Source organism: Homalodisca vitripennis, chromosome X (genome assembly GCF_021130785.1).
Source record: "Homalodisca vitripennis isolate AUS2020 chromosome X, UT_GWSS_2.1, whole genome shotgun sequence".
Taxonomy (NCBI): domain Eukaryota; kingdom Metazoa; phylum Arthropoda; class Insecta; order Hemiptera; family Cicadellidae; genus Homalodisca; species Homalodisca vitripennis.
The window spans coordinates 147,489,642-147,506,017 of NC_060215.1; the positions used below are offsets into that span (position 1 = coordinate 147,489,642).

Here is a 16,376-nt window from a genome sequence, read left to right on the forward strand (position 1 = left end):
ACTTTACTTTATTTTACTTTACTTTTACTTTTACTTTTACTTTTACTTTTTACTTTTACTTTATTTTTTATTTTTATTTTTTATTTTTATTTTTATTTTTATTTTTATTTTTACTTTTACTTTTACTTTCACTTTCACTTTGACTTTAGCTTTAGCTTTAACTTTAACCTTAACTTTTGCTTTTACTTTTACTTTACTTTTATTCAAGAACCGATTACTTTTAATGGTTTGAGAGTGCCCTAAGGTATGGTTTGATTCACTATGGAGGAACCTACCCAACCATAGTCAAGAGTATTATAATGTATCAGAGACATGCACTGCGCACAGTTTATGAGTTAACTAATTTGATTTCTGAACATAATATTTTGAGATTTGAACAGTGATATGTTTATAGTGCTATAATGAATGTTTATAAATATTTGCAACAATATCAGTTTAGAGAAATGAATAGAGTTACTCGCAGTACACAATACATGTTTCTTAAAACGCCATTTTTTGAAAAGAAAGTTAGTAGAAAACAATTATGTTATCAGGGACCTAGATTCTTTAATGCAATATTATGGAAGCAAAATAATATTTGAAGCTAAAGGTAAAGTGAAAATAAAGGTAATCTCTGTTTGGTACACACAGTAGCAAGATTTAAATGTGGTTGCTTTTTTTAAATTGTTTATATTTCTTACAAAATGATCGTTACATATTTTATGCATGTTGCAGTTGCTGTTGAAGTTGTTACTCTATTTACATGGTTCACTGTTGTAGAACCATGTAAATACCATGGTCTTGTTGTTTATTTGTTATGCTGGTACTTGTTGTGGTTTGTTGTTTTTGTATACTTGATGGAGTTTGTGGTTGGAGATGTAGTTATGTGTTGCATTGTTGTTTGTTTGTTATGCTGGTATTTGTTATTGGCATATTTATTGAGTATATAATATTTATTTTTGTATACTTGATGAAGTTTGTGGTTGGAGATGTAGTTATGTGTTGGATATAATTGCTAAATCTATTACTTTGCCCGTATCAAAACTGGTAGCGGTTACAACGCCATTTAGCGAGGTATGGCCACTGGTATGTCACGTTCACCATAGTTCGCTATAGCTGTTTCCTGAACAGCCTGTTTCATTATTTGAATACAAACATCTTCGGTGGCAGAACCTTACAGCTCGGTATACAACAAAAATCTTGTAGGAGGGCTGGGCAGATTCATTAGGCCGCAAAACAGTTTTGCACCCTCACGGCCTTTGCCTATTGCTCGGCAAGCATAAGTTAAACGAGCATTGACTTCCTATAGTTGGTTATGGTTTTTCATTTTAGTTGACGATAAAAATGGATGGGAATATTTACAATTTTTACAGAATACTTCAAGTTTAGAACATGAACCAATGTTGGAAACATGGCGAATCTCGATACCAACCGATAGACATTTGGAACAAGCCATAGTCTTTGTCAATGTCTCATTTAGTAAACCTAGATCTATGATAAAATGTTGCGTATTATGTCCTAGGCCTGTAAATGTGTCATAGTTATCTTCTATATTACCTATTTTGGTTTTTGAAGCACTTGATAAGGTTGTATTTATGCTTGATGTACTAGGCCTAGGGCTCTCAATAGGTGAATCCTCAAACATACCTGATATTTACACAGCTTTGACTTTAGAAACTCCCACATTTCAACGTTTTTAAACACTGTTCTAGTTTTCTTTGGCCTTCTTCTATCAATTGTATTATTATAATACACTAAATGAACTAATGAATGAACTAAAAAGCACTCAAAGCACAGAACAAACGTTGTTTGGTTATATTGTGGATCTAGCAATAAAAGCACTATTTAGTAAACAATCCAGGTGATAGCAGTAGCTAATCATCTGTTCAAACAGAGTAGGCAACACAAACTCACCACACGAAATTCCCTACAATAGCATATCTTTACTATATAGAGTAAAGTTTTTATGTTGCAAGTCAAACGTCATCAGGCACACTTACATTCTACAATAAGGGTGCAGCGTTTCATACAAATAGTGTTTTAAAATCTAAAACTGAAGAAAATAACCTTGCGTTATATATCAAAATGTTCAGGAGAAACCCCTTTATAATAATAACACAAAAACAAAAAATCGAATTTTTTGTTTTAAGCCTACCAAGTCCCCATACAATATACATATGTATTAGACACGATCCCAAAACACAGTGGAGCAGCCGAGTATTCTATGCACAAGGCTACGGCGGGACTTCAACGTTTCAGCTTCCACTTAGGATTTGCTGGATCCCTCCAAACGGACGTGGATTCCAGATTCCAGGAGTCAGGTCTCACACAGTGTCAGATCTGAGATTCTGTATTGAGCGGTGTTGAAATGTAGCTAAATTTAACATCCACATTTTATCAACCCTTAATACCGTAGTTGTGTAAAACCCCACCATTGATGTAGTAGTATGTGGGCGAGTTCTCGAAGCTATTCTCCGTAGATTTTGAGTTCAAGCCTGACTAGCAGCCAGAAGAGGCTCAGCTTTTACAATCAATATTGATTTTATGGCGAGAATCCTGTGGCATAGTGTGAAATAAAGTTCTTTAGCGATATTGGATAAATGTTGTTCTTCATATTTACATTAACACAACTAAAATTCTAAAGAATATTGATTTACTTCCAACGGTTTTACCGATCCATAGTCTCACAACCAAAATTAATAAAACGTTGAATGGTTGACAAAATATAACAATTACAACAGTTTTATTTTCAGTATTGGATCAAGGAACAATATAACAACAATTATAGCAACAGAAGTAATAGCGCAATTAAAAATTATGTGTGAAAATTAAGCATTATTAAGGCAAAAACAAAAACAATCGTAGGTACTTACCTTCTATCGATGAATCGCCGCAAACTTCTTCTTACCACATCTTCTGTTGCAAAGCTCTCTACCATTCTGAGAGTCACGGCAACTACACATATTTTTACATTTTGATCAATCATAAGCAATTTATAAATCAATTACTTAATAATAGTTCCAATTGCTACACCTCAATTTGTGGATTAAAAGGTTATTTGTCTAATCCTGTATTGGTTCAGAAGGAAAGAAATTCAATGTATGCAAAAAATTTCATTAGAAATCGATCTTGTCAAAAGATTAAACTTACTCGTATATTTTGTTACATAATTAAGGCAAAAATCTTTGAAGTTGCTATCGGAATAGATAAAAGCCTGTTTTATACACTTTAATTTAGTAGATTGTGAAACCCCTACCTCATCATAAACAAGAGAAGTTAAATCTAAAAGATGTCAATTTGTAGTCTGATATGTTTTACAAAAACTTTGCAATTGTTAAATTTTTAATAGGTGCAAGTACCTTTTTTGTAGAGCAACGGTGATACATTTTCAACTGAGTTTGGCACATCCAATTCTTCAACGAATATTTCATGTAAGATGTCCAAAGTGAACAACTCATCGAAACGCCAAGAAGGCTTCAACTATAACATTATTGTTAAGCATAACAATACAACACAATACAATATAATAACAACAACATAATAAACAATAATAATTTCTCACATCTGTATTAGTTTGTTTGAAAAAACATATTGTGTACCATGCCAAAGTATGAACAGTTTACCTGAGATATTATTACTTTTAATAGTTTTATTTTATTTTCAGCCTTATCAAAATGATACGGCAAGGTAATTCTTTATACGTTCTTCAATAAATAATTTGAAAATAAGTTTAAAATATACTTTCCTTGAAGGTCCTGTTTGAGAAATTATAATGCGCATTTATGTATACATTTGCATGTATTAATACAGCAAAAATTATTATTTTTATTTTGTACTTGTATGTAAAATTCGTATTTATCTACCTCAAAATGTAATCATTTTTATAAAAACTGTGATTAAATCCAAAATACAAAAATCAGATTTATCATGACCACTACAACTACCACAACAAGTCTTAACCTTGTTTAAATGAGTTTTTCATTGTTTGAATTGGACGATCTAATAAGTCTGATTTTACATTATTACTTAAATTAATTTAACGTTTTTCTTCATTAACATTTGTCAGACAAATGTTTTTAATTGTTGGTACGGTCTGAGATACGTTTAAATGTGTTCTTTGTTTAGATATGTTTCAATTTTCGCTGTAGAATTCACAGTGATCTATCGTTGGACAATTGCTTAAAGGGTTGAAGTAAGTAATAAAATGTCTTTGAACTGAAACAAAATGAATTGTTTGCAGTGACAAGATGAGGATTGCAAACCGACCTGAGATGCAAGCTTATATTGTAGGTAAGTAGCTACGCCGTCTCTCAGCCAACCCTCGGGTATCATGTGTAGACTGAACCATTGATAAGAGACAGTATTTGCTACTGTGTGCACCACCAGCTGTTCACTGCTCGGGTTGGAAATCCCCTCCATTAACAGAACGTGGTCCTCACTGTAATACAGTTCCTCCATCAGTATTGACCAGCAGAATAAGCCTTAACCACCTGACATAATATTAACAAATAGAGTTTTTCGTATCTATAGAAATACACAATTTAATTGTTCTTAGAAGAAAACTATGTTGGCCGCATTCATTTTATACAGATGAGCCACAAGCCTGTGCATGTGTCTTATACACTGTAGAATAATGTGGAGAATGAGAAAGGGAAACCGGGTTTCTAGGAGTGTAATCCCAAGCATATCTAGTCTATAACCAAGTATTTCTACTTATTTAACTACTCACAAGGTCATCTATATTTGAGTTGATGTTAACTACTCCCAAATGTTTCCATTATCTGTCTTGGTCTTCCTCAGGTGTCCTTAGATGCAGTAAAACCGGGAAGAGCCTAACCACAAGCGTAACTAGTCTACAGCCACGTATTTATACTTATTTAAATACTCACAATGTCATATTTATCTGAGTTGAACTTTAACCGCCCCCAAATATTTCTATCATCTGCCTTGGTCTGCCTTCCTCTGGGGTCCTTAGGTGCAGTAAAACCGGGTTTTAAGAGCCTAACCACAAGCGTAACTAGTCTACAGCCACGTATTTATACCTATTTAAATACTCACAATGTCATATTTATCTGAGTTGAACTTTAACCGCCCCCAAATATTTCTATCATCTGCCTTGGTCTGTCTTCCTCTGGGGTCCTTAGGTGCAGTAAAACCGGGTTTTAAGAGCCTAACCACAAGCGTAACTAGTCTACAGCCACGTATTTATACTTATTTAAATACTCACAATGTCATATTTATCTGAGTTGAACTTTAACCGCCCCCAAATATTTCTATCATCTGCCTTGGTCTGCCTTCCTCTGGGGTCCTTAGGTGCAGTAAAACCGGGTTTTAAGAGCCTAACCACAAGCGTAACTAGTCTACAGCCACGTATTTATACCTATTTAAATACTCACAATGTCATATTTATCTGAGTTGAACTTTAACCGCCCCCAAATATTTCTATCATCTGCCTTGGTCTGCCTTCCTCTGGGGTCCTTAGGTGCAGTAAAACCGGGTTTTAAGAGCCTAACCACAAGCGTAACTAGTCTACAGCCACGTATTTATACCTATTTAAATACTCACAATGTCATATTTATCTGAGTTGAACTTTAACCGCCCCCAAATATTTCTATCATCTGCCTTGGTCTGCCTTCCTCTGGGGTCCTTAGGTGCAGTAAAACCGGGTTTTAAGAGCCTAACCACAAGCGTAACTAGTCTACAGCCACGTATTTATACTTATTTAAATACTCACAATGTCATATTTATCTGAGTTGAACTTTAACCGCCCCCAAATATTTCTATCATCTGCCTTGGTCTGCCTTCCTCTGGGGTCCTTAGGTGCAGTAAAACCGGGTTTTAAGAGCCTAACCACAAGCGTAACTAGTCTACAGCCACGTATTTATACTTATTTAAATACTCACAATGTCATATTTATCTGAGTTGAACTTTAACCGCCCCCAAATATTTCTATCATCTGCCTTGGTCTGCCTTCCTCTGGGGTCCTTAGGTGCAGTAAAACCGGGTTTTAAGAGCCTAACCACAAGCGTAACTAGTCTACAGCCACGTATTTATACTTATTTAAATACTCACAATGTCATATTTATCTGAGTTGAACTTTAACCGCCCCCAAATATTTCTATCATCTGCCTTGGTCTGCCTTCCTCTGGGGTCCTTAGGTGCAGTAAAACCGGGTTTTAAGAGCCTAACCACAAGCGTAACTAGTCTACAGCCACGTATTTATACTTATTTAAATACTCACAATGTCATATTTATCTGAGTTGAACTTTAACCGCCCCCAAATATTTCTATCATCTGCCTTGGTCTGTCTTCCTCTGGGGTCCTTAGGTGCAGTAAAACCGGGTTTTAAGAGCCTAACCACAAGCGTAACTAGTCTACAGCCACGTATTTATACTTATTTAAATACTCACAATGTCATATTTATCTGAGTTGAACTTTAACCGCCCCCAAATATTTCTATCATCTGCCTTGGTCTGCCTTCCTCTGGGGTCCTTAGGTGCAGTAAAACCGGGTTTTAAGAGCCTAACCACAAGCGTAACTAGTCTACAGCCACGTATTTATACTTATTTAAATACTCACAATGTCATATTTATCTGAGTTGAACTTTAACCGCCCCCAAATATTTCTATCATCTGCCTTGGTCTGTCTTCCTCTGGGGTCCTTAGGTGCAGTAAAACCGGGTTTTAAGAGCCTAACCACAAGCGTAACTAGTCTACAGCCACGTATTTATACTTATTTAAATACTCACAATGTCATATTTATCTGAGTTGAACTTTAACCGCCCCCAAATATTTCTATCATCTGCCTTGGTCTGCCTTCCTCTGGGGTCCTTAGGTGCAGTAAAACCGGGTTTTAAGAGCCTAACCACAAGCGTAAACTAGTCTACAGCCACGTATTTATACTTATTTAAATACTCACAATGTCATATTTATCTGAGTTGAACTTTAACCGCCCCCAAATATTTCTATCATCTGCCTTGGTCTGCCTTCCTCTGGGGTCCTTAGGTGCAGTAAAACCGGGTTTTAAGAGCCTAACCACAAGCGTAACTAGTCTACAGCCACGTATTTATACTTATTTAAATACTCACAATGTCATATTTATCTGAGTTGAACTTTAACCGCCCCCAAATATTTCTATCATCTGCCTTGGTCTGCCTTCCTCTGGGGTCCTTAGGTGCAGTAAAAACCGGGTTTTAAGAGCCTAACCACAAGCGTAACTAGTCTACAGCCACGTATTTATACTTATTTAAATACTCACAATGTCATATTTATCTGAGTTGAACTTTAACCGCCCCCAAATATTTCTATCATCTGCCTTGGTCTGCCTTCCTCTGGGGTCCTTAGGTGCAGTAAAACCGGGTTTTAAGAGCCTAACCACAAGCGTAACTAGTCTACAGCCACGTATTTATACTTATTTAAATACTCACAATGTCATATTTATCTGAGTTGAACTTTAACCGCCCCCAAATATTTCTATCATCTGCCTTGGTCTGCCTTCCTCTGGGGTCCTTAGGTGCAGTAAAACCGGGTTTTAAGAGCCTAACCACAAGCGTAACTAGTCTACAGCCACGTATTTATACTTATTTAAATACTCACAATGTCATATTTATCTGAGTTGAACTTTAACCGCCCCCAAATATTTCTATCATCTGCCTTGGTCTGCCTTCCTCTGGGGTCCTTAGGTGCAGTAAAACCGGGTTTTAAGAGCCTAACCACAAGCGTAACTAGTCTACAGCCACGTATTTATACTTATTTAAATACTCACAATGTCATATTTATCTGAGTTGAACTTTAACCGCCCCCAAATATTTCTATCATCTGCCTTGGTCTGTCTTCCTCTGGGGTCCTTAGGTGCAGTAAAACCGGGTTTTAAGAGCCTAACCACAAGCGTAACTAGTCTACAGCCACGTATTTATACTTATTTAAATACTCACAATGTCATATTTATCTGAGTTGAACTTTAACCGCCCCCAAATATTTCTATCATCTGCCTTGGTCTGCCTTCCTCTGGGGTCCTTAGGTGCAGTAAAACCGGGTTTTAAGAGCCTAACCACAAGCGTAACTAGTCTACAGCCACGTATTTATACTTATTTAAATACTCACAATGTCATATTTATCTGAGTTGAACTTTAACCGCCCCCAAATATTTCTATCATCTGCCTTGGTCTGCCTTCCTCTGGGGTCCTTAGGTGCAGTAAAACCGGGTTTTAAGAGCCTAACCACAAGCGTAACTAGTCTACAGCCACGTATTTATACTTATTTAAATACTCACAATGTCATATTTATCTGAGTCGATGTTTAACCGTTCCCAAATGGTTCCATCATCTGTCTTGGTCTTCTTCAAGGGTTACCTCCTTCAGAGTTTATTATATACTGTTATAGTCGATATTCCTCTCTCCCACAAGGTGTGAGGTGTCCATCTCACCTGATTCTTCTGCATTTTATCTCACTCACCATGACACTACTCTGTTAAAGGTCCCTGATCCACGCGTTGTGTTTTCTGCTCCATTCAACCCCTTCATATGTTGATTCATATACTTTATCCAGTGCTCTACAAGTCTACAGTGTCAGGGAATGGATTTGCAGTGATAGTGGTATAATGTTACTGCGGATTGAGCTGACCTGCAAGTGACAATTCCGGGAGAGAGAGACGTTCCAGAAGTAATGTCCGGCAAGACCAAAATGTCCATCTTAGGCAGAGGCAGGGGAGGAGGCAGATCCAGTAGCCACATCTGGAGCAAGTCCTGCTGTGGTAGGAAGTAGAGCAGCAGCCACAGCAGCCTGCGGAGCACTGTCACCCGAAACTAGGACTGAGTAACCGTGGCGAGCAGAATTCACTCGGGATAGAGAGTGTACACTCAAGTGAATCTCATGTGTTGACAAGTACGGGGTATCATGATACGTGTCCCATACTCTCCCGTCCAAAGAACTCCTACAATACATTTAAAATTATGTTATTGACATTGTTTTAATAAATGCAATGCAAATTTTGCACTTATCTAGTTTTTGTTTGATAAAATCCCTAACCATAAATTAAGTAATGAAAAATCACGTCTTATTTCACTGTTGGTACACACTATTTTTGTGAAGCACGAACGATTATAGCATAGCCAACACCACCTCCAGAATGCGCTTACATACGTATTGTCATTTCTTTGTTTGAAGGTTATTTTTGACGATGGAAGGATTGTGAAGGAAACAGGATTTTTCCGGACATTTGCCATCGTTCAGTGAAACAAGAAATCAGTAACACTTAGGCGTGCCACAACGCTTTGGTAAGATTTGTTTATTTCAACCTAGTTTGTAATTATGTATTAGGTTAGTTCTTTACCTGAAGAAGAGATCAGATTGCACATCTCGAAACGTAGTGTTACTGATTTCTTGTTTCACTGAACAATGGCAAATATCCGGAAAAATCCTCTTTCCTTTACGTATTGTCAGTTTGGGATGCTACTTGGGAGATAGTGACTAGCAGTTAATAGTTGTGACACATTTGACTCCTTTCTTCAGGTCAGACCTCGCTAATTTCTCAAGATTAGAAAAAACCTCAGATTCCATTCATAAGGCCCATCTATAAAACTCAAACAGTAACAGGAGTACACGCGTACACGTAAGTACAACATACAAACAGTAACAGGAGTACACGCGTACACGTAAGTACAACATACAAACTGTACGCACTCTCTTTATTCTTTACAGACCGATATCTCTATATTTCATCATAGTTTTAAAACATACATCCATTTTGTACAAGAATCACAAACTATTTTTAGCTTAGATGATGTTTCTAAACTATAACTTCATCAATTAGAAATTGGAATGTGTGTGTTTGGGTTTACTCACTCAGGCAGGGAGGTGGATGCTAACGGCATATTTTGACTGTGAAGACTGATTGAGGAATCTGGCGATGTGGACGGTGAATGGTGATCTCAATGCCGGTTCATCGAAGCACGGAAACGTTCTGTAGTTGTCCCGTGCCCTTGACGTGGTGGCCACATACTCGCTGCACAATAAAACATTCTGTCATTGGCTGGCCAGTAATAATGGCTTTACTTAAGAAAATTTATCGCATTACATCCGTAAACACACTTTACCTAAATTTAATGCCAATTTGACGTCACGAAAAGAGGTGCTAAAATCAGTGTGGTGGCAGTTTCCATTTCATAATTTAGCACCCCCTGGACATAACACCCCCTCAGCCGTAACATCAATTTGACGTCACGAAAAGAGGTGCTAAATCAGCGCGGTGGCAGTTTCCATTCCCTGATGTAGCACCCCCTCTATTCTATTTACAATGGTTACGTGCTAGCTGCGCTCTCTTATTCCTCAAATATTGTAGTGACGGACCAAGTGGCTTATTGGATCATGTTAGTGCCCCGTCACTCTGTAATTCCTTCAGCTCTTGTAAATATTCCGAGCTATAATGTCCAAGAAGCCCTATTGTGAGTGCCTTACGTGCATATTTTCGTAATATTGTTCATTAAATTGAATGTTATAGTAACGTTGAACTAATACCCATAATACTCTAAATGGCGCCATGTATACTAAAAGTCAGATAATACTACACATTCACATTCATTTACTACATCTCATTGCTTTTTGAAGTACAACTAGATTTTCTCGAAATCCTTGGAATTTTCCGTTTTATTGGAAACTCTAGGAAGTATACATACTCTCCATACCTCGTAAAGGTTCGTTAAGACCTTCGTCGTCGACGACTTACTTCAGATCTCTTCAGACGAACACGACTCCAGATTCCAGGAGTCAAGTCTGAGACAGCGTCAGATTTCAGACGCTGAAATATAAGGAAGGTGAGCTGAAACTAAATTCTAAACTAAATAAAAGATCTGTATCACTTGAACTCTCTGACTTAATAATTATCTAAGCCATAAGAGTGACACGACTCGAATGGCATGAGATTTTAGTTTGTCAACGAAGTCGAATGATTTAGATTTGTCAAGGAACACACTTAATGTGTAACGTTCTAACTCTTCTATTACCATATTAACCAGACTCACCACTGCGTTTATCGTTGATTTACTTTTCCTGAATCAAAATTGGCGTTTAGAAAGCTGGTTTTGTTTGTTCAAAAAGTACAGCATTATCGTTAGAAAAAGTTTTTCAAATATTTTGCTCAAAACTGGATAAATTGAGACGAGCTGAATTTATAAAACAGGCACTTTCTTTTTTGAAAATTAGTTGCACTTTTGCAGTTTTTAGAAGAGAGGGAAACATTCCTGAGTCAAAAGATAAATTAACTAATTGTGTCAGTGGTTTCACAATATACCTTGCGTATTTTTTCGATCAACCACATGGATCTCATTCCGAGATCATTTAATTTGTTTTGCTGGGAGTTGTTGAATGATTTGACTTTGTCTACGCGTGCGATTCCCCTGTGGCAGTGGTAGACAAGGGTTCGCCCACAAGCAACGGACGCGAAAAATCCGTTAAACTTGTCGGCAGTCCCAGAAGTATCTCTCACAAGTCTGTTCCCAATTTGAACTGGATTTGCTTAAATCCTTGATTTTGATTGTTAACGATGTCCATACAATTTTCTAAACGTTTTTCGAAGAAATGATTGATTTAGAGGTATAACACTTTGTCTCAGCTTGGATCGCCAGGGCTACGTTTGTTACAACAACCAGTAGATCTTTCGTAGCGTGAAATTACTGTTTAATATTTTTCAAAACACAACATTTTCCCCGTATTAGATCGTTCCCGTGCGCCAAACACGTACTGCAACTGACCACCGCATACCGAGCCATCAGAACATCGATGTGATGTTTTACAACAGCCCTGATATGGCATATAATGGACTGGTGTCCTACTACTAGGAAACCTGCATAGCACTACACCTGTAGTTTTACCATCTTCAAAAGAGTGGGGCATTAAAAACGAGTTACAAGATATTTTCCCTGGTTTGTGCTCTCGCCAACGTTTTTGCATCTTGATGTTCAGGTTCTCTCTTGACTTCTAATTTTACAGCACCTCTTGTAAGTGAATATTTTATTTGAATGAATAAAGAATTTTAACACATTAATTCCGATTCCTTTAAAATGTTATAAAATAATTAGAATTTTGAATAAAGGTGGGTAACGGAAAGCCTATGTGCACTTTTGTTTCCTCGGGTTTTGTAAAAATTTGTTTTAAGGGGTAGCTACCGTTCAGGTGATTGTTTCTAAAATTGTTTAGAAGTTTTGAAATTGAGGTTCGAAGGGATCTCCAAAATTTAGAAAGCTCAAACTTTCTCACGAAAGAAGAGAATTTAGGAGCTAGATATTTATGGGCCTTGTATTCCTGACTGTTATATTGTTTGTCGGATCTCTTGCTGGCTCATGACCATTGATAATGGCTTGTTGACCATAATGATCAGATATCGCGGTGTTGACGACCGCAACCTGCACCCCTGGTAAATTGGTTAAGATTGCAACACCTCTTGAAGAAGGTGCGATAGTACTAGTCTGTCAATTGATAATTTTGAATTTGAAAGTTTTCAATGTTGCTTTTGGTGAAACCATGTTTGGTTACCATTAGCAAATCGGGATGAAGTTCATCGCATACGAGAGAAATTTCACCTATTTTGCCTGTGCCTATTTGCACATTTTGATGAACGAGAATTCATGTTATTGGATTGTCTTTATCTGAATTTTTATTTTTGGGTTTTAATTGACTGTTTATCAATTTTGAACCTCTAGAAGTGACATCACCCTCCCCCCCCACATTACACACCCTAAAACATTAGACTTATTACAAGAGGTCGATTCATTGCTTTTAGTCTCCGATTTTTCTTTTATATTTTTGACGGTATCGACAAACGTCTTGCGGCAGAGTGAAGGGCTCCGGTATCTGCGGTGACGAGTCTTGTCGGGGTGCCCGTGGTGGTGACGGCGGTGGGGGTGGGACGGCAGCACGGGTGTCAGGAGCAGTATCAGCCGGCTTGGTCACCGCAGTCGAGACGCTGAACCCGCCGAGAACCTCCACGATGAGTCTGGACAGCCGCCACTTACCTTGTTGATCTTACTCCTGTCTGTCTTGTCAGTAAGATAGATAGTCATCGCCCCATACCTCTCTTAAATGTCTTTTAAGTACTTTCCATGCGGCATAGATTAACTTTTAGGAGCCTTTTGTGCAGAATTCCCCTTAAAAGCCGAAAGAGGATGGGGCAAGTATGATGTTGTGAAGTAGTTTGTTTTTGACGATGGAAGGATAGTGAAGGAAACAAGATTTTTTCCGGACATTTTCCATCGTTCAGTGATACAAAAAACCAATAACACTACGTTTCGAGATCTGCAATATCATCTCTTCTTCAGGTGAATAAATACCCAGATGTGTTATGTGTAGTTACTGTATGTGTTAGGTTAGTTATTCGCCTGAAGAAGAGATCAGAAAATGTCCGGAAAAACCCTGTTTCCTTCACATTATTGTATGATGCCTGACTTCCTCAGGGTGCAAGCATGGCAACGAATCTATATAACATATATACAGCTGAAATGTCAGATACTATATCACGAAATGTTTCATTTATTCAAACGACATTACTGTAAGCACAATGAGACAGGGCGCATACTTACATACTTCCGATCTGGATACTCCCAGACATTATTTTAATAACTGAAAGCTATAAACTTAGTCCTCATAAAACCGAAGTTGCAAGTTTCCAATTAAATAACAAAATGGCAAGATTTAAACTATAAGTATCTTTTAATGGTTTCGTTTACGACACAATGGCAAACCACAATCAATCTCTCACTGTTCGATTACATTTAATTAAATATTCCTTTATACGATTAGTAATACAATTTTTTACACTGGAATGAATTGCACGTTTTAAAAGCGGTATACATAAAGTTGCAGCCAAAGTCAGAACTAGAAACTCTGTCATACAGCATCTAGCTGGGGTATCTCTACCTGCCTTGTAACTGAGCTAGATGTACTTCCCCTAGTACCACTGCTGAGTACTGAGCTCCTTTAGGGTTTTTAGGGTGGAGATTGGATGGTAGCAGACACGTATACACCTCTCAAATCTGCATAATAAGTCTTTGTTTCACGAAACTTGTTTTATAAAACCAGTTAGCCATCCAAGTACGTATCCTGCTGGTGGGTTGATGTCTAAGACAACAAATGTTGTTATTGTTGTATAAAGCCTGTTGGACAACCAAGTAGGATATGTGGGGAACATAACATAACCTCAGTGTCCGATCCTACGGTACAGAAGGGATATAACTCGTAAAGCCGATGTACCATTCCACTGTCGGGTTGATGTCTTACAAGGGAATCTTAGTTGGCTTAGAAAATTGAATTTGGCTTTGTAACTGGTAGATAACATACACAACGTGAACTTTCTTTTGAAATATTGACGCCAGAACCCTGTGCTGCAGCTTTGTTTTATTTATAAGTTATTAAATGTGGGTTTGATAATATAAAAACAATACGATATTTCTAATATAGCAAAATCAATACGGCTTAATCTAAGCTAAACATCTAATACTCACGCCTCACTTTCGTCATCTATGTAAGTATTGTAATAGAATCCTTTCCCAAATCTGATGTCAGTGATACGTCCAGTGAATGAAATATCCAAGTTGTAGCGGCCTCTCAATGCCTGTTTTGCCGATATAAACCAATGCGTAAGGTTCTGTCCAGTACTGAACTCGGGTTGTGGCATATCTCTCTGCGCCAGACCCCTCATAACGAAACTGTTGATGTTCAAATTCTCCGCATTCAATGTTATCTGGTCGGTGAAGTCCGGAACGGTGAAATTGACGGACACTCTTCCCTGGTACGTCAGGTTATGTAAGAACGGAACCACCCACAAAGCGTAATGTTCCGGAACAATTGTTCTTTGTACAGAAATTGTAATTAAATTCTGAAAAGTGAAACACACGACGAAAACCTGTGATAGTGGTTTCATCGCAGAAAGGAACGGACCAGCGATTCCCGAGAACTGTCGGATGCTGCTGCAATAGTAACGTGGATTACTGCTTATCTTGTCTGTGTCTGAAGGCGCGTCCAACGTGTCAACGCTTTAACTGATGCAATGAACCGTGACTCACATTTATGTTTCTGTGAGGAAATACCAGTACGCGACAATGATAAACAGTTGAAACCTACGAGAATGTGGATTATCATAAACTCACCAGCGCACCCCGCGATAGTAAAATTTTGTTTTGTTTGGTTTTAACGCGATATGAATATTTCTGTACATTACAAATCTACTAAACGTCCATACTACACTGGTTTTCAGCATACCAAAGCTGTGAATTTCCACCGAGAAACGGTGAATAGGTAACATGTATTAGAATACGTATAGGAAATTATAAGAATCTTGAATTTTAGTGAAAATATATTTTGTTTAAGGAAGTTATAAACTAAGAGAGTGATAATAGAGTGCACATATATAAAATACAATTTTGTCGTATTAATCAATTCCCTACACACAACTTTGTTACAATAGCCATAAATTTCAATACTTATTTAGTGCTCAGTCAGAATCAGAATCAGAATACATTTATTTCTGTAATAACAAAATGTTATTTCAATAAAATAAGGTCGCTTAGTATAATTTACATATTGGTAAAATGTGACAGGGGTTATTGCACAGTATATGGATATATTTCCAGCAAAATGAGTTTATTTTTATTAGAAAATGTTTTCAGTTGGATAGGGTTTTCATGTGCCGAGGAATCGCATTACAAAGCCACAAAGCTGAATAGTGCATGTCCTTTTCAACAAGTGTCAATCTATGGATCCGGTAGACCGTGTTACTCATGTGCCGAGGAATCGCATTACAAAGCCACAAAGCTGAATAGTGCATGTCCTTTTCAACAAGTGTCAATCTATGGATCCGGTAGACCGTGTTACTCATGTGCCGAGGAATCGCATTACAAAGCCACAAAGCTGAATAGTGCATGTCCTTTTCAACAAGTGTCAATCTATGGATCCGGTAGACCGTGTTACTCTTGTGCCGAGGAATCGCATTACAAAGACACAAAGCTGAATAGTGCATGTCCTTTTCAACAAGTGTCAGTCTATAGATCCGGTAGACCGTGTTACTCTTGTGCCGAGGAATCGCATTACAAAGCCACAAAGCTGAATAGTGCATGTCCTTTTCAACAAGTGTCAATCTATGGATCCGGTAGACCGTGTTACTCATGTGCCGAGGAATCGCATTACAAAGCCACAAAGCTGAATAGTGCATGTCCTTTTCAACAAGTGTCAATCTATGGATCCGGTAGACCGTGTTACTCATGTGCCGAGGAATCGCATTACAAAGCCACAAAGCTGAATAGTGCATGTCCTTTTCAACAAGTGTCAATCTATGGATCCGGTAGGCCGTGTTACTCTTGTGCCGAGGAATCGCATTACAAAGCCACAAAGCTGAATAGTGCATGTCCTTTT

General features: G+C 37.7%; 1 protein-coding gene across 2 annotated transcripts in view; it reads right to left on the minus strand.

Moving 5' to 3' along the window:
* The window catches only part of LOC124369989 (aminopeptidase Ey-like), a 71,048-nt gene extending 56,094 nt beyond the window's left edge, over positions 1 to 14,954 (minus strand). The window contains exons 1-6 of one of the 2 annotated variants that reach the window (XM_046828244.1): positions 14,471 to 14,954; positions 9,822 to 9,981; positions 8,601 to 8,910; positions 4,246 to 4,417; positions 3,339 to 3,459; positions 2,853 to 2,934 (exon numbers count right to left, since the gene is read on the minus strand). In XM_046828244.1, the coding sequence (XP_046684200.1) occupies positions 2,853 to 2,934; positions 3,339 to 3,459; positions 4,246 to 4,417; positions 8,601 to 8,710 (485 nt within the window). In that variant the 5' untranslated portion in view covers positions 8,711 to 8,910; positions 9,822 to 9,981; positions 14,471 to 14,954. The remainder of the gene's footprint in view (positions 1 to 2,852; positions 2,935 to 3,338; positions 3,460 to 4,245; positions 4,418 to 8,600; positions 8,911 to 9,821; positions 9,982 to 14,470) is intronic. The other variant, XM_046828246.1, reaches the window with a different exon arrangement.
* Between the last annotated feature and the right edge of the window lie 1,422 nt (positions 14,955 to 16,376).